The 17,656-nt window shown below is 42.0% G+C and overlaps 1 protein-coding gene across 18 annotated transcripts in view; it reads left to right on the top strand.

Annotated features, from left to right (window-relative positions):
• The first annotated feature begins 14,037 nt into the window (after positions 1-14,037).
• Positions 14,038-17,656, top strand: part of CDC42BPA (CDC42 binding protein kinase alpha) — a 327,338-nt gene continuing 323,719 nt past the window's right edge. For 17 of the 18 annotated variants that reach the window (XM_032289476.1, XM_032289477.1, XM_032289471.1 and 14 more), the window contains exon 1: positions 15,216-15,503. In XM_032289476.1, coding sequence (XP_032145367.1) covers positions 15,326-15,503 — 178 coding nt within the window. In that variant the 5' untranslated portion in view covers positions 15,216-15,325. Of the gene's footprint in view, positions 15,504-17,656 lie in introns of all 18 variants that reach the window. The other variant, XM_032289464.1, reaches the window with a different exon arrangement.

Raw genomic sequence — 17,656 nt, 5'->3', positions numbered from 1 at the left:
TCAGACAGACTGGGCCCTTGTTCTAGCTCCATCACTGACTTTCTACACCTGCTTCCTCAAATGCAGATTATAATGCTGTCTACTGCTTAGAAATGTTGTGAGAATCAGAAAAATGCTGTGAGAAAAAGGCTCAGGACAGTCTCCCCACTAAACCACTTGCCCCGATGACACATTTCCTCACTGTCCTCAGGGAGTGTCCCAAGCATAACCCCTTCCTTCCTCCCTCTACCATCACAAATGGGCAGAAAATATCACACACCTGGGATTCTCTTCCTTCAGTGCCCTCTTCTAGGGAGGATATTCATCTATGTCTATATAAATGTGTGAATAAGTGCCAACTTCATGTTATTTGTCCCAAGAGTAATGCATTTAACAGGAGCTCCCTTCAGATGATAGTTTTTCCCCCATTGAGATTGGTTATATTTAATAAGTATTTTAAAATTGGTTTTCATTCAGCATTATGAGAACTTAAGGGAAGAGAGGGTAGTGGAAAGGTAAGAAAATAGAAAGATGAGAAAAGACTAGAGAAGAGCAAGGACAAATAGAGGGACAAAGAAAGGCGGGCAAAGGAAAAGGGGGAAGAAACAGATAAATTGCTGCTGAAGGATACGTTCACAGAGATTGAAGTAAAGAACAGGCAGAAACAGGAGAGTGAGAGAAAGCTGGAGAGAGTGTAAGAAGGAATGGGCTGGGCGTGGTGGCTCATGCTTGTAATCCCAACACTTTGGGAGCCCAAGGAGGGCAGATCATGAGGTGAGGAGCTCAAAGGCCAGCCTGGCCAACAGAGTGAAACCCTGTCTTTACTAAAAATACAAAAATTAGCCAGATGCGGTGGTATGCACTTGTAGTCCCAGCTACTTGGGAGGCTGAGGTGGGAGAGTCGCTTGAACCCTGGAGGCAGAGGTTACAATGAGCCGAGACTGCGCCTGCACCGTTGCACGCCAGCCTGGGTGACAGAGTGAGACTCCATCTCAAAAGGAAAAAAAAAAAAAGAGAGAGAGAGAGAATGTGGGGGGCTGGCATAGTGGCTCATGCCTGTAATCTCAGCACTGACGGCAGCTGAGACAGGAAGATTACTTTCGTCCATGAATTTGAGACAAACCTGGGCAACATAGTGAGACCCTGTCTCTACAAAAGCTAAATAAAATTAGCCAGGCACTGTGGCTCACGCCTGTAATTCCAGCACTTTGGGAGACTAAGGGGGGTGGATCACCTGAGGTCAGGAGTTTGGGATCAGCCTGGCCAACATGGTGAAGCCCCATCTCTACTAAAAATACAAAAATTAACCAGGCATGGTGGTGCGTGCCTGTAATCCTAGCGACTCAGGAGGCTGAGGCAGGAGAATCACTTGAACCTGGGAGGCAGAGGTTGTAGCGAGTTGAGATTGCACCATTGTGCTCTAGCCTGGGGGACAGAGTGAGACCCTGTCTCAAAAAAAAAAAAAAAAAAAAGAAAAAGAAAAAGAGAGAGAGAGACAGAGGAGGAGAGAGAGAGAGAGAGAATTGCTTGTATATTCTCCAAGCCTGAGAAACACCTGGCATACTGTCTAGCATACAGTCAGTGCTCAATATGTATTTGCTGAATGAGAGAATGTATATGGAAGAGATAGTCAATAGCTTGTTCTAACGTGTTAGCTAGGCATTCTAGTCTATCTTATTGTTCACTGGGCAGAGGGTATTATACCTGAGCTATCTCTTCTAATCACTTTCCTTTAAAGGGGTAATTTGTTTTTAAAACATAGTTTATAGCTCCACAATAGCTTGTTATTATGTAGCCTTCAGCAGTTCCACTCCAAATGGGATCGCCACAGCAGCCAATTAAGGGAGAAATCATTATTTGCATTTTAGCTCCAGTGCTCAGAGTAATAAGTATCAATATGTTAGCGGGCGGTTCAATCCAAGCTTTAGATTGTATGCAACCTGTGAAAGACGTTCCCTGATTCGACCTTAACCTAAAGCAATGACCACATTGTCAGGGGTGTTAGGCATCATGGTGAGGGAGTAGTTTTAGGTTGGTGGCATAAGTTCATGACTATTCCAGTCTTAACCAGATGCCAACAGTGATGACCTTGTAAACCAAAAAGTATCTGAGACAGGCCTCAATCAATTTAGAATTTTATTTTGCCAAAGTTAAGGATATGAACAGGAGAAAAAAACCCCCACAGAACTGCAGAAACAGTCTATGGTCTTAGGGCTTCAATATTTAAAGAGGGAATAGAGGGCTGGAAGGGAGAGAGGAGGTTACATTCCTGTATCCGCCTGTTGCAAGAGAAAAGGAGCAGGTAGGGGAATAGTCAATTATGTATTCCCCTCGTGCTCAGTAAGTTGGAGCTTTACGTAAGATAAGGTGAACATAGAGTTCACCTGTGGAGATTTAATCTTTTATCTGTAGCTATCTGCTTAGGAACAAAAGGAAAGGCAGCTGTTGCACAACTGAGGCTTCAGCTTAATTTTTTGCCTTTTGGCAGAGTGAATTGGGGTCCTGGGTTTTTCTTTTCTTTTCTTTTTCTTTTTTTTTAAATTATTTTATTTATTTATTTTTTTTTAAGAAAGAGAGGAAGAAAGAGAAAGAATAAAAAAAGGAAAAAAGAAAAAAATGAAGGAGAGGAAGAATGAGGAAGAGGGAAAGAGAGAGAGAACGGGGGTGTTGCTCTATTGCCCGGGCTAGAATGCAGTCTAAAAATGGGTATGCCTGTAATTGTGTTTAATAATAGAGACGTGGAAAAAAAAATGAGGGAAGAAAACAACTAACAAGCAGCCAACCAATATTTCATTTAAACCTATAAGTAGGTGTGATGTGGTACTGATAAGAGTGTATATTTTGTGTATTTAAAGTGGAGAGTTCTATAAATATTAATTAAGTCTACTTGTTCCCAATCTGAGTTCAAGTCCTGGATATTGATGTTAACTTTCTGTCTCATTGATCTGTCTGATATTGATGTTGAAGTCTCCCACTATTATTGTGTGGGAGTCTAAGTCTCTTTATAAGTCTTATATATCTGGGTATTCCTGTATTGGGTGCGTATATATTTAGGATCTTTAACTCTTCTTGTTACATTGATCCTTTTATCATTATGTAATATCCTTCTTTGCTTCTTTTGATCTTTGTTGCTTTAAAGTCTATTTTATCAGCAAAAATTGCAACTCCTGCTTTCTATTTATTTATTATTTTTGCTCTCCATTTGCTTGGTAAATTTTTCTCCATCCCTTTGAGTCTTTGTGTATCCTTGTATGTGAGATGGGTCTGGATGTAGCATACCAATGGGTCTTGGCTTTTTTGCCTGTCTGTGTCTTTGGATTGGGGGATTTAGTCAATTTAAATTTAGAATTAATAATAATATATGTGAGTTTAATACTGCCATTTAATGTTAGCTGGCTGTTTTGCCCATTAGTTGGTACAAGTTCTTAATTATGTTGATGTTCTTTATTTTTTGGTATTTTTTAGAAAGGCTGATACTGGTTGTTCCTTTCTATTTGTAGTGGTTTTTTTCAGAAGCTCTTGTAAAGCAGGCCTGGTGGTGATGAAATCTCTGAGTGCTTGCTTGTTCACAAAAGATTTTATTTTTCCTTCATTTATGAAACTTAGTTTGGCTGGATGTAAAATTCTGGGTTGAAAGTTCTTTTCTTTAAGGATGTTGAATATTGGCCCCCACTCTCTTCTAGCTTGTAGGGTTTCTGCTGAGAGATCTGCTATAAGTCTGATAGGCTTTCCTTTATGGGTAACCTGACCTTTCTCTCTGGCTGCTCTCAGTATTTTCTCCTTCATTTCAACCCTGGTGAATCTGGCAATTATGTGCCTTGAGGTTGGTCTTCTTGAGGAATATCTTTGTGGTGTTCTCTGTGTTACCTGGAGTTGAATATTGTCCTGCCTTGCTAGGTTGGGAAAGTTTTCCTGAATAATATCCTGAAGCGTATTTTCCAGCTTGGATTGATTCTCTTTGTCACATTCAGGTACACCTATCAAACGTAGATTAGGTCTTTTCACATAGTCCCACATTTCTTGGAGACTTTGCTCATTTCTTTTTATCCTTTTTTCTCTAATCTTGTCTTCACATTTTATTTCATTAAGTTGGTCTTCAACCTCTGATATCCTTTCTTCTGATTGATCAATTCAGCTGTTAAAACTTGTGCATACTTCGCGAAGTTCTCGTGTTGTGTTTTTCAGCTCCATTAATTCACTTATATTCCTCTCTAAATTGTGTGTTATTGTTAACATTTCGTCAAGCCTTTCTTCGAAGTTCTTAGTTTCTTTACATTGGGTTAGAACAAGTTCTTTTAATTCCCAGAAGTTTCTTATCATCCACCTTTTGAAGTCTGCTTCTGTTAATGGAACACACTCTTTCTCCATCAGGCCTTGTTCCATTGCTGATGAGGAGCTGTGATCCCCTGTAGAGGGAGAGGCGTTCTGATTTTGGGTATTCTCAGCCTTTTTAGGCTGGTTTCTTTCCTTCTTTATAGATTTATCCATCTGTGGTCTTTATAATTACTGTCTTTATAATTGGGTTTCTGAGTGGACGTCCAACTTGTTGATTCCCCGTGCTAAAATCTGAGCAACCCACTGTGCCGGACAAAACAGCGGCGTTAAGATTGATGGTGCATTTCTGACTCTGCACCAAGAACCGCCGCATCAAGGCAGCGGCAAAACCGCCTAGCCGGCCACAAGAGTCGCGCTGGCGACCCATGGGGCTCCTCCGCTGGGAATCACCTGGTGTGTGAGCAGCAAAAATTGATCTGAAAGTGTGGCGTCCTCTCGTTCTCTGTGCTTTCAGTGGGAGCTACAATCCTGAGCTGCTAGTGATCAGCCATCTTGGATCTCTATTTTCTTTTCACAACCTTCCGGTTCTACTCAACATAGACCCTTGGTTGGGGCCAGCCTGGCCTTACAGTGCACACTGAGAGCTCTGACTGATAGCTGCTGAGATCATAAAGTGGGTCCTTGCTTCCACACCACTGGTCTAGTGAGCCCAAAGTAACATTTAGCCCTCAGATACCTCAGAGAGCTTTCAGCTGACCCCAAGTTTACCTGGTTAGCTTGTATTTGTGGCTTTGCATCTTGGTTTTTGATGTCTGTTCCAATTCCTTGCTGAAACTGGAGGCTACCCCTTAGCTAAGACCTGGAAGTGCTCACGGTTTTCCGCCATGTGTCATCTTCCCACCCATCAGTAACCAATGCCCTCTAACCTAGAAGGACCATCATCGTCCATCTATCATCCTAGCCCCCACCTGACAACTATAACCGGCTCTTCTCAGAAGTGGTTCCACCTGATCTTGTCTTCATGGAACTGAGCTGCTTGAAAATTTAATCACCCTTATTAGATTTCTCTTAGCCATGCTTGGATTTGGTTATTTGTACCTCTGTCTTTTCCTGGAGGGACCTGATTCTTCTGTCCCAGCTTGCTTCCACAGCCCTGATGTTAGTTTACTCTTTTTTTTTTTTTTAAATTTATTTTATTTTAGATTCAAAGAGTACACGGGCATGTTTGTTATGTCGGTATATCGCATATTGGCAGGGATTGGGCTTCTAGTATACCCATTACCCAAATAGTGAACATTGTATTCAACAGGCAAGTTTTCAATCCTCACCCCCACAATGTCCCCTTTTTTAGAGTCTCCAGTGTCTACTATTTACATCTTTATGTCTGTGTATACTCATGGTTTAGTTCCCAAATACCACAGTGAAAATAGACAGTATTTGATTTTCTATTTCTAAGCCATTTCACTTAGAATAATGGCCTCCAGCTCTATCCATGTTGCTGCAGAGGACATGGTTTCATGTTTTTTTTTTTTTTTTTTTTTTTTAAATAATAGTTGTGGCTTATTCTTTTCTCTCTTGGAAAAATCCTCTCTATTGTCTGCTCTGTTCTGAGTGTACCAAGAGGTATACTACAATTCAGCTTTTTATTTCTCTGCTTCATTACCTTCCACCAACCAACCTTGCCCTTCCAACTAGAAGGACATTAACAATATTATGATACCTTTGTGTACACTTTGTAAGTATATCTTAGGGATTTCTACAGTCAAAGTTGGACATCATCCACTTATACCTTGTACTCTGTACCTGGTGTAGATTGGGAGGTTGGTAAATACTTCATTGATGACTGAATGAATGAACTAAAACATCTTAATAGAGGTTTTAAAAAAGGAATTTGGAAATGGTTGCTCTAGTACTTGTTAATGATTATCTAGTAGTTTTGTGGGATGGTTAATTCCATTTCTTTTTTTCCAAGACAGACTCTAGCTCTGTCTCCCAGGCTGGAGTGCAGTGGTGCGATCTCAGGTGATCCACCTACCTTAGCCTCCCAAAGTGCTGGGATTACAGGCGTCAGCCTCTGTGTCCGGCTGATTAATTCCATTTTTAGTGTGAGGTACTAATGAGGACAAGGTGGTAGTTTTATCACGGCCTAGATAATTTATTTTTGGATAGTAAAAGTATTTGCTTCACAGTCATACATGATATCTTGCACTAAGGTAGTCACTAAATCACGTCCTTCCCTCAAGGCAGGATGAACAAAAGAGTATGGATGTAGATAGTTTAAAGAAAACTCGGTTCCATTGCGAAAAAATAATCCACTAACAATCAATTAATTGTTTTTATATAGGATAATGTTCTCATTATGAGAAACAAAGTTTCAAAGAACAGGAAGACAATGTTATAGTAATAAATTTTTTTTTACTAACATTATTCTTTATATTGTTCTCTAGCTTTTTATTCTGACCTATGTCAATGTCATGCTAGTATCTGAAGAAGAGGTTGGAACAAGGTCCCATATTTTAATACTTATGAAGTCTTTTATACTGTTTATTGTCCTCTGCATGAATTTTTCCTTTATCATATTGGGGGTCTTTATCACTCCTTCCTTCCCCCCCCTCCCATCTCCTCCCTTCCCCTCCTCTCCCCTCCTCTCCCCTCCATTCCCTTCCCTTCTTTTCTTTTCCCTTCCTTTTCTTTTTTCTTTTCTTTTCTTTTCTTTTATCTTTTCTTTTCTTTCTTTGACAGAATCTCACTCTGTTCCCAGGTTGGAGTGCACTGGTGCTATCTTGGCTCACTGCAACCTCTGCCTTCCAGGTTTAAGGGAACCTCCTGCCACAGCCTCCTGAGTAGCTGCAAGGAGATCCTGTGCCGCCACACCCAGCTACTTTTTTTTGCATTTTTAGTAGAGATGGTGTGTCACCATGTTGGCCAGGCTGGTCTCAAACTCCTGACCTCAGGTGATCTGCCTGCCTCACCCTCCCAAAGTGCTGGGATTACAGGCGTGAGCCACTGTGCCACCTTGGGGGCCTTTCTTATTTGAGGAAAGCCCCTGTTAAGATCTCAGAATTTTCTTGAATTTTCACTTCCCTTATTCTCATGGATGCCTGGTGTCTCCAGATACCGTCTTATTTGTGGGTTTATGTCTGGGTGCTTTTTATTATTATTATTGTTATATTTCTTACTGCAAGGAACATTGCTGACAGTGCCTTATTTCATTTGGCTTGTAAATGCTGATGCTTGCTATCCTCTGGGTCAGAGAGAGGTCACAGTCTGTTCTAAAGCATAATCGCTGGCTCCACCATATGACTGTGAGCTTAATTATTCTCCCATACTGGTGTGAAGCACTGAATCTTATTGCTGAATGAGGTCTGGAGGGTGCACCTGTTCTGGCCCCTTCATCTTCTGGCAGGTGGGTTCCAAACCATTCAAAAGAGGTGGCTGTTGGAACTGAATTGAAATAATCATTTAAAAAATCTTCACACATTACCATTTGACAATCTCTCTTTGTATTTGAATTTAGAGTTACCATCCATTACTATCCTGATAATGAAGAGTTTCATTTTTTTGTCTTCATGAAATAAGTCCTATTTTAATAAAACTGTTCTTTCTTGTTTGCTGTTTTCTAATAAGGAAAACAATGGACAAAAATCTCTGCAAAAGAATGTCTTCTATGCTTCCCAGTTATAGCTAAGTCATTTTAGTTTTTTTTTTTTTAGACAATAGGGCATAGTCTAAATATTAATCAGGTTGCTGGTATTAGTTTCTCTTACCTTGTTATGAGGTAGTTGAGGAAAGCATTTCAGCACACAAGCTTTAGAATGAATCCCACCTGTGCTGGAATCCTGATACTACCGTATATCAGCTTTGTAAACTTGGGAAAGTTACCTAATCTCTCTAGACCTCAGTTTTTCTCTGTGGAAATAAAAATAACTTCTACTCTAAAGGATTATAAAGAGAATTTAATGAGTGTAAAGACCATTTGGGCCAAGTGTGGTAGCTCATGCCTGTAATCTTTGTACTTTGGGAGGCTGAGGCAGGAAGAATATATGAACCCAGGAGTCTCAGACCAACCTGGGCACCATGGTGAAACTGTCTCTACCCCCACCCCCAACAAAAACAATTAGCTGGGTGTGGTGGTGTGCACCTGTAGTCCCAGCTACTCAGGAGGCTGAGGTGAGTCGATCAATTGAAACTGGGAGGTGTGCTATGGTTGTATCACTGCACTCCAGACTGGATGAAGAGATAAAGAGTGAGACCCTGCCGAAAAAAAAATTGTTCTAGTTACTACTGTTACATAACAAATTATCTCAGAATGTAGCAGCTTAATGCAATTATTTCATTAGGTTCATGGATGTTACGTATCAGAAATACGGAAAAGGCACAGTGAAGAGAGGTTAACTCTGCTCCGCAATGGCTGGGCCCTCAGATGAGAAGACTTGGAGTCTTGACTAGGGTGACTGACAGCTGCAGGCTTGAATCAGCTGGAGGCATCTGTAATTACTATCCAGCAGCTGATGCTGCCTGGAGCTGCTGAATGGGTAATTGCATGCAGCTTGGGCTCCCTATTAGCATGGCAGCCTTAGGACAATTGAATTTAGTTGAATGTCTTATATGGCAATCTAGGGTTCTAGGGACAGTATTCCAGTGGACAAGCTGACACTGCATTGTTTTTTATGGCTCAACCTAGGAAAGTAAGCAATCATTTATGCTACATTCTATTTAGGACAAGCAAGTCACCAAGATTGGTCTAGATTCAAGGTATGAGGATATAGACCCAAACTTTCAATAGAAGGAGTGTTGAAGAATTTGTGACAAGTTTTTCAAACAATCATAGATAGTATTTATAGCCTTAAGACTAATTGAGATCACCTAGGTAATGGGTGTAGCTAGAAAAGAGATGAAGTTCAAAGACTGAGCCCTGGGCCACTCCAATATTTGAAGATCAAGAAGATGAGGAGGATCCAGCAAAGGAGACAGCAGAGTGGCCAGTGAGGTGAGAGAAAATCAGGGGAGTGCAGAAATCAAGTGAAGGAAAGTGTTTCAGTGAAGAGAGGTGATCAGCACTGTGAAATACTGTTAAAGGGGCAAATGAGATGTGGACTGAGGATCGCCTATTAACTTTGGTAATGTGGAAGTAACTGACATCTTGGCCAGACCAATTTCCAGAATGTGGTAACTGAATTCTTCAACTTTCACTTTCTTGGCAGCCAGCCCCTACAGGTCCTGGCTGTGTCACCTCCACTTCCACCTCAGGACCGCAGGTTCATGCTGGCTTAATTGGTTTAGTTTTGTCACCCACATTGCAATAGTCTTTTACCGAATGCTTTCTGCTGATGGAATTTATGAAAGAATGCCACTTATCTTTGCAATGTTCAAAGTTGCTAAGTAGCTCTAATAGCCAACAATATCTGTATTATAATGTTTGACTCTATTTTGGAAAGTTCCATTTATAGTAGAGCTTATGTAGAGCTTTAATGAGAGATTTTAAATGATAAATTTAAAGATAGGACAAGATGGACAAGATCCTTTGACAAGCAAGTATACAACTTTTAGTCTGTATACCTAAGTAAACCTGTCCTAATGAGGAGAGGAGGGTTTGTTTTTTTTTTTAACTTCTTGAGGGGCAAAATAAATAAATAAATATGAAAAGGCAAAAACTGCTGCTATGTTAAAATAATGCCACTTCAAAATTCACTTAATGGTTGTTCAGAGATAAAACATTTGTTATATTGATTCTGTTATAGTTTGGACTGAAACTGTGTTGATTATATGTGTGCAAATTCTGCCTGTTTGTTCTTACATTCATTTCTTACCCATTGCCTGTTCGGCTTCGTATCTGTGGGGACCACTCCTGCAGCCTCCCTTTCAGAGGTTCCGTGTTAGCTGCAAATGGCAGGAGATTTGTGGCAAGAGGATTCTCCTTCCCTCTCTCTGCCTATGACAGCCTCCCCAGTAGCCCTTGCATTTCTTCTGTGGCGCCATCTCCCACCAGCCCTGGTTTTAGCTTCCACTAGGCTAGGGGGAAGCAGCTTCCTGCTGCTGCCAAACTGGGTCACTCGACTTGCCCTGTATTTCCTCAGCTCTTCCACCATCCATGGAGCCATGTGTCAGAATTAAGGTTTCTCTGGCTTCAGCCCATCGCAGTGGCTCATGCCTGTAATCCCAGCACTTTGGGAGGCCGAAGCAGGTGGATCATTTGAGGTCAGGAGTTCAAGACCAGCCTGGCCAACATAGTGAAATCCCTTCTCTACCAAAAATACAAGAAAATTAGCTGGGTGTGGTAGCATATGCCTATAGTCCCAGCTATTTGGAAGACTGAGGCAGGAGAATCACTTTAACCCCGGAAGTGGAGGTTGCAGTGAGTATGTGATCATGCCACCACACTGCCTGGGAGACAGAGCAAGACTCTGTCTCCAAAAAAAAAAAAAAAAAAAAAGTTTCTCTGGTTTAAATAAATAGGTGATTTCTGCTTTTCTGGTTGAACCCTGACATATCATGTGCGTAGTTCTTTCTTTTGCCCTGAAATAAATTTCTAATGCCCAAATATGTGAATTAACAACATATCCCACTTCTTCCTTGTTACAGCAGAAAGGAAGGGTTGAGTTTATAGAACCTGCAGATCTTTCAGATCTCACTTGCTTTGTGGTTAAAGCCATGGGCACTGGCATGAGACAGGCCTGGTGACTTGTAGCTCCTGTGTCAATTACTAGCTGTGTGTTCTTTCACGAGTTAAGGTCTCTAAGCCTCAGCTTCTTCCATCATCTATGACATAGAGGTAATTTCCCTACTTGATATGGTTATGATGATTGAATAAAACATGAGTTCAAACTACCCAGGACAGTGTTTACAGATTAAGTGTTCCGTAAATGAAGCAATTATTAATCAGAAAGTTTCTTTTTTATATGTAAGCCCTTGCAGTTGATCTCATTCATGTCAGCAGCCTGACATGAAGAGAGGACAGGCATTTGCTGGCATTTTATCCAGGGAGGGTACTAAGCCAAATCATTCGTTTGCAGTCAGGATATAGTCTGGGCTAAAAGGAGATGTGGTAAACATCCTCAGTGTTGCTATACATTAAGCCCTACTGTGGCATTCACCTTGTTTTTGGCTCCATTCTCCAACAATGAACCTATAGTTATTCTGAAGTTAGATATACCAAGGTGAGAGTGAGGCTGTTATAAATATTAATTGGTGGATTAATTCTCCTGCTTTTAGCCCTGAATTGGAGGATTAGTTGAAGAGAGCTTGTATTGGGGACTAGGCTTAATGACTTCTGTCCTGCCTTCTTTCCACATTCCTATCTTCCTGTCTTCTCCTGTCCTCTTTCTTTCCTGAAAGGTCAGATTAATTCCCAGCATCTTCATAAAACTTTCTCTGATTATTTCAAACAAATTGGATGTTTGCAGTGATATACATCTAATCTCCAGGCTCCCAAACAGAATTTCACAAAGAAGACCTCCTCCAGGCTATTTTTCCCCAAAGAATACCCTGCTAGGCAGCCTGTGGCACTCTTGTTTTGCAGGAGCACTTCAAGCACTGTACAGCTGCTGGGCTGCACCTTTCTTTGGCTTAAGACTGGTTTCATTAACAAGCATGTTCACACTTCAACCGGAACATTTAAAATAACACCCGCACAATGTGTTTAGTGTCTAGTTAATTATTAAGTCTCTGGGCTTGAATTATTCAAGCAAAATTGATTGAGTTCAACCTCCTTCCTTCTCTTTGTGTGTTTTTTTTAATAAAAATAAATTATCCTCTCTACTTTCTAAATAATGTGGAAAGGGTTATTTAGCAACTATCAATACACTGGACTGTGGGTGGTACCCAAGTGCTAATAGAATAGGTAGAGAACTGGCAGCTTGACTCTTTTGTTAAAAAAGAAAAATCTCATATTCTTCCATTGTTAATTAGCATTTATTGAGACCTAACATTCTCTTTTAAACTTCTTTCTAGTTATTTGTAAGTTGGAAAAGTAGATATCTTGGAGCCAGTTCTTTAGTTTACCGTACTTGAAAAAGCAGAAATTTCTTCCTTCTTTGCCACTGCATCTTATGGTCAAATGAAACTGTTAACATTGGCTTCACCATTAAAATCCATATTGTTGAAGAATATTTGTTGAGTTAAAAAAAGTCCATAATATATTGCTAACTGCAAGCAAGAGGCTATAAAACTGTATTTTATTATGTATCATTTTTGTTAAAGTGCATAGGAAAAAGACTTGAATAATAAACACCAAAATATTGCTTATTGTTTTAGGATTACACTTTTCTTTTTGTTTTTCTACTACTTTTAGAATTAGCACACACCCCTATAAAGATGTCATGGCTGGAAATGATTGACCTTTTGTTTGAATCTATGTATCACTCACGTCAAGACCGCATTAAAAATAATGCTGTTCTTAAGCCAGGCAAGTGTAGACTTTGCAAGTGTAGATTTCATAAAAGATTCACAATATTTTGTGAATCCCAACTTGAATCGACTTCTGTTAGCCTTCATTTTTAGACTTTACATCTAGGCCCTCATTTCTATTCTTCTTTAGCTTCCATATTATCAAGATGTAAGATGCAATTGTGGGCATTAACATAGAAACCTAACTGTCTCACAGGTGTGGGAAAAGAATATAAAATAATTGTATTTTGGAGAAGGACCATAAAGGAGATGGCAATTTTGAGAGGAAGTAACCGAACTGCAGTGACCCAGTTTGGTGGTATTAATTTAAATGTGGCATCTTCCATGAGAATTTTATAAAGGGAGCTCTCCTAAAACCGAGATTCACAAAAACCCAGTAGGGCCCTACAGGCATCAGGTGCCCTAGCTATTCAGTGATTTGCCTTTGCTGCCCTAATTCCTGCATTGTGCCACTGGGTTACAAGTGTGTGTGCGCGTGCACACACGGTGTAGGTTTGATGATAGTGGTGAACTGCCTTGACTGCCTTCACAGGCTGAATCCCCCGCAGGCGGTAACCATGGCTAGGGAAAAACAGGCAGTCCCTATAACAGCTCCGGAGGAGAAAACACCAGGCTCCCGTAGGGAAACTTTTGGGAATGGAGATGGGGGATTCCATCCTTTGCATGCAGACACAAGACTTCGATGGTAGCACGGAGAAGTCTGTCATTGTTTTCGTCCAGGGAAGTGACACACGAAGTGCTGTTATTAGACACATAAGAAATGATTACTCTGGAGTGTGCGCGAAACGAATCTGGGGGGCGGGTGGGTAGCAGGTAAGGGGCGGAAAGAATGGCCGGTCTCCTCCAGCTCTGTCGGAAGCCTAAAGCCCGCTGCTTTGGGCGCCCTTAGCAAACGCGGCAGATAGGTGATGTCTCCGAGGACGAGGCAGGAGCCCCGCTTTGCGATCTGCACGAGAAGCGTCGGGGAGCCGCGGCCACTGCGCGGCGGTGGCTCAGTTTCCAGCCTGCTCCCCGTCCTGCTGCAGCTCCCGGCGCGGCCCGGTCATCCCGCCTCCATATGCTCCGCCACCGCCGTCCCAGCCTCCTCCGGCCCTCCCGCAGCTCCGCATTCCACGCTGCGGCAGCCGCAGCCTCGCCGCGGAGGCGGTCCCCACCCTTTCCCTCGGGCTGGCGCAGCCGCTCGCGCCCCGGGCCTGCGCCCCCTCGGGGGCCTCCACTGGGCGCGCCGTCCCGACCCCGCCCGGCGTGGCCGCCGGCTGGGACTGGGGCTCGGGCAGAGCAGGAGCGGGGGCGGGGAGGGGAGGGGAGGGGAGGGGAGGGGAGGGGAGGGCGTGTGCGCGCGCGTGTGCTGGGGCCGGGGGGCCAGGCCGCCATATTGGATCCAGACTCGTCCGCGAGCCTCCGCCAGCGTGCGGCGGGACTGGAGGAGCCTCGCGGAGCCCAGGGCGCGAGCGCGAGAGGAGAGGGAAGGCGGGGGAGGGTTAGGAGAGAGAGGAAGGGAGTGGTTGGGAGCCGGGCTGCGGCAGCCTCTGGTCTCCTCAGCCGCGGCGGCGACCCCTCTTCCAGCTCCTCGGCCGCCTCCTTCCTCTCCGAGGAAAGATGCCTTTACCCCAGGGGTGTGAAGAAGGGGGAGAAGTAGCTGCTGGAGCCGCCCGCGCCGCCACCGCAGTTGCGGCCGCCCGTGTCCTTTGAATTCAGAAGAGCACCCCCCCTCGCCTGGGGCGTCGCGAGCCTCCGGAGCGGCGGCCGCGGTGCGGGTGTGGGGGAGACCGGGCTCTCTGCCCCGCGCGGCGCGGCCCACAAGCGACCACCGACATGGAGCGGGCTCGGGCGGCCGAGTAGCCGCTGCTCCGGAGCCGCTGCCAGTGCCGCCCGCAGCCCGCCTTCCACCCCCGGCCGCGCAGCCGGTCAGGCCCCTGGGAGAAGCCGGGAGGAAAATGAAGAGTTTTCACCGGAATCTGTTGAAAATAGGACTAACTGCAAAGCCTTAAAAAAGAAGGACCTCGGGGTGAGAAACGAAAAGCCTCCTCCGGGCAAGACTTGGCGTGCTCCAAGCCGAGGGGCTGCTTCAGGGACCTTGCCCCCTCCCTTTCCCGCTGGAGAAATTACCGCTGATGCATTATCCAAGTGGTGGTTGGGAGGATTTGCAGCAACATTTTGGTTTTCCCTCCCCTTTCTATGCATTCTGTTTTTTTCCTCCCTTTTCTGTTTTTCTTCTTCCCGGGAAGTGAATTGCTGATGCAAATAGGACTTTATTCATTAATGATGCAACCGGATTCGTTTCAGGATTACGTTGCACGAGTTGAATTTTGAATGAAGAAGAGTTTTTTTTTTTTTTAAGAAGTGTTGACTCTTTAGTTCGTTGTACTTTTAATTATTATTTTATTTAAATATACGATTTAATTGTATTATTCTTTTAAAATGCATTAAGTATATATTTTATGGTAATTTACCCTCAAAATATGTGGGTGAAATTGAAGACGCTTCAGTTAAGTGAGGTTACTGGTGTGTTGGATGTTTAATTCAGCACCAGCATTGCATGACAGTTGTTTGAATAACAAGTGGTTTGTTTTTAAAACCACATCTTTTAAAATTTAGGTTCAGATAATAAAAGTACAAATCATCATAATAATTTAAAGGAAAACCAGCAGAAACCGAAGCAAACATGTCTGGAGAAGTGCGTTTGAGGCAGTTGGAGCAGTTTATTTTGGACGGGCCCGCTCAGACCAATGGGCAGTGCTTCAGTGTGGAGACGTTACTGGATATACTAATCTGCCTTTATGATGAATGCAATAATTCACCATTGAGAAGAGAGAAGAACATTCTCGAATACCTAGAATGGGGTAAGTTTGTATTTTTTCAAGAAACTCTTAATCTTTAGCTGTTCATTATGATTTATTGGTATAGAGAGTTATGAGTATATTCGGTAATGAAAGAAAAATTCAATAAAAGAATAGACACTAGTTATTCAAGATTTTCCGTTAGTTTTTGGTAAATATTTTCCCAGGGGTAAAACTGTGCTGCTCAATTGTTGCCTTGATTTAAGGCCTAGCTAATGTGGAATTTGGCGATGAGTAACTTATGTTTTTAGGTCAACAGCAAGAGATTTTACATAAATTCTGTGATGGGCAAAAGTGGATTACTGGTTACAGTTGCCTAATACACGGCCCTTCATTTGAAAGGCATTTATTGGTGGAAACATTCAGACTATGTCAACTATTCTCAAAATGGGAGGAGATATTAAAATATCTGTGTTTATCTTAGGTCAACAGGAAGTTGAAGGTGGTGATCAGTGGGTTTTATTTCACCTCTGTATAGTGCAAGCAAAGGAAACTGCTAAACCTGGACTTTCCAAAAATTATATTTGTAAGATTAAATGACATAAATGTGATAGTAGTTGATGGAGAATGTTTGGTGGCAGCTTCCACTTGAAAGTTAGATTTTACTCTTAATTTAAATCTGATTTTTGGCTTCATTTTTCTAAATATAGACGTGATTTAGAAGACCCACTGTAGTGGAATAGATCAATGATGTGAGCAAACGTGCCATGACCTTCAAGCTTGAAGGCTTGCTTGGCTTAAGTTCTTCAGCGTCACCTGTGGTATACAGGGCGCACTCTAACGTCCAGAAGTTCACTGTTGGAATAAGCGTGTATCATCACGTAGATCTGTTTATAGTAGTGGTATGTTGGCTTTTGAAGCATTTTGGCCAAATAGTATTTTGTACTTTTGGAATACTAACCATTTTAGATTGTCGGAAAGTTCTTATGCTGAAGTATCTTTGGTCCCAAGTAAAGCTTTATTTTCCTGAAGTAAAATTCAAGTGCTGATTGTGTCATGTATATATATTTTTTTGATTTGAAATTTATTCAAAGTTAGTTTCTCAGGTAAACCACTGATCCAAGAATGCCTGCACATAATAACTTTAATTATTCAATTTGCCAGTATCAGAAGATTTCTAGCAATGTGATGTCACAAGGTTTAAAAAAATATGTAAATGTGAATAGAATGACTTAAAAACAGACTGCCAGACTCATCCTGGGAATGTAAGAAATCTAAACCATCTTTCCAGTAACTTCTCACTTAAGAGTGAGTCAGTTTTGGCCGGGCGCGGTGGCTCAAGCCTGTAATCCCAGCACTTTGGGAGGCAGAGGCGGGTGGATCACGAGGTCAAAAGATCGAGACCATCCTGGTCAACATGGTGAAACCCCGTCTCTACTAAAAATACAAAAAATTAGCTGGGCATGGTGGTGCGTGCCTGTAATCCCAACTACTCAGGAGGCTGAGGCAGGAGAATTGCCTGAACCCAGGAGGCGGAGGTTGCGGTGAGCCGAGATCGCGCCATTGCACTCCAGCCTGGGTAACATGAGCGAAACTCCGTCTCAAAAAAAAAAAAAAAAAAGAGTGAGTCAGTTTTGACTTTGGTACTGGTTTTGTGAGTATGTGTCTTTTATATGTTGAATAAAATAGTTTGTAAAGCATATGAGTTTTACATTCCATGTTTCACAAATTGAGACATTCTGTAGTGTTCTTTAATTTTATTTTTAAGACGTAAAGCGTTTTGGTACTTTTAGAGTTGGAATTTGAGCTCTTAAGTTATGGTTCCATAGTGACACTCTAGTCTGTGATCTTTGTTATTTAATATTCTTTCCTATCTGCAAAGCTATGGGAGAACTCTGTATGTACCACTAGTAAATATAATTTTAAATGATTTATGATAAAGGGAAAACCATAGCCTCCATTGCCTTCTGATTATTAGAGTTTACGTAAGTAGTTTTATGCTATGACATATTTTGCTGTATTAGAATAATTTATATATATTTTCCATTAAATATGTATTATTGGGTGTTGTTTCTTATATATGTATAAAAACACCTCATTTATGTATATTTTTATATAAGTCAAGCCAAATATCAAATAAGTATTTGGCTGAATAAATAATATTTTTATTAATATATTTTACATAATTTCAAATGAGGTTCTTTTCACAATTTAAA

Source organism: Sapajus apella, unplaced genomic scaffold (assembly GCF_009761245.1).
Source record: "Sapajus apella isolate SASKATOON/1434 unplaced genomic scaffold, GSC_monkey_1.0 scaffold22, whole genome shotgun sequence".
Lineage (NCBI taxonomy): Eukaryota > Metazoa > Chordata > Mammalia > Primates > Cebidae > Sapajus > Sapajus apella.
The sequence above is the reverse complement of the archived record's forward strand: the minus strand, read 5'-3'. Positions and strand labels throughout refer to the sequence as shown.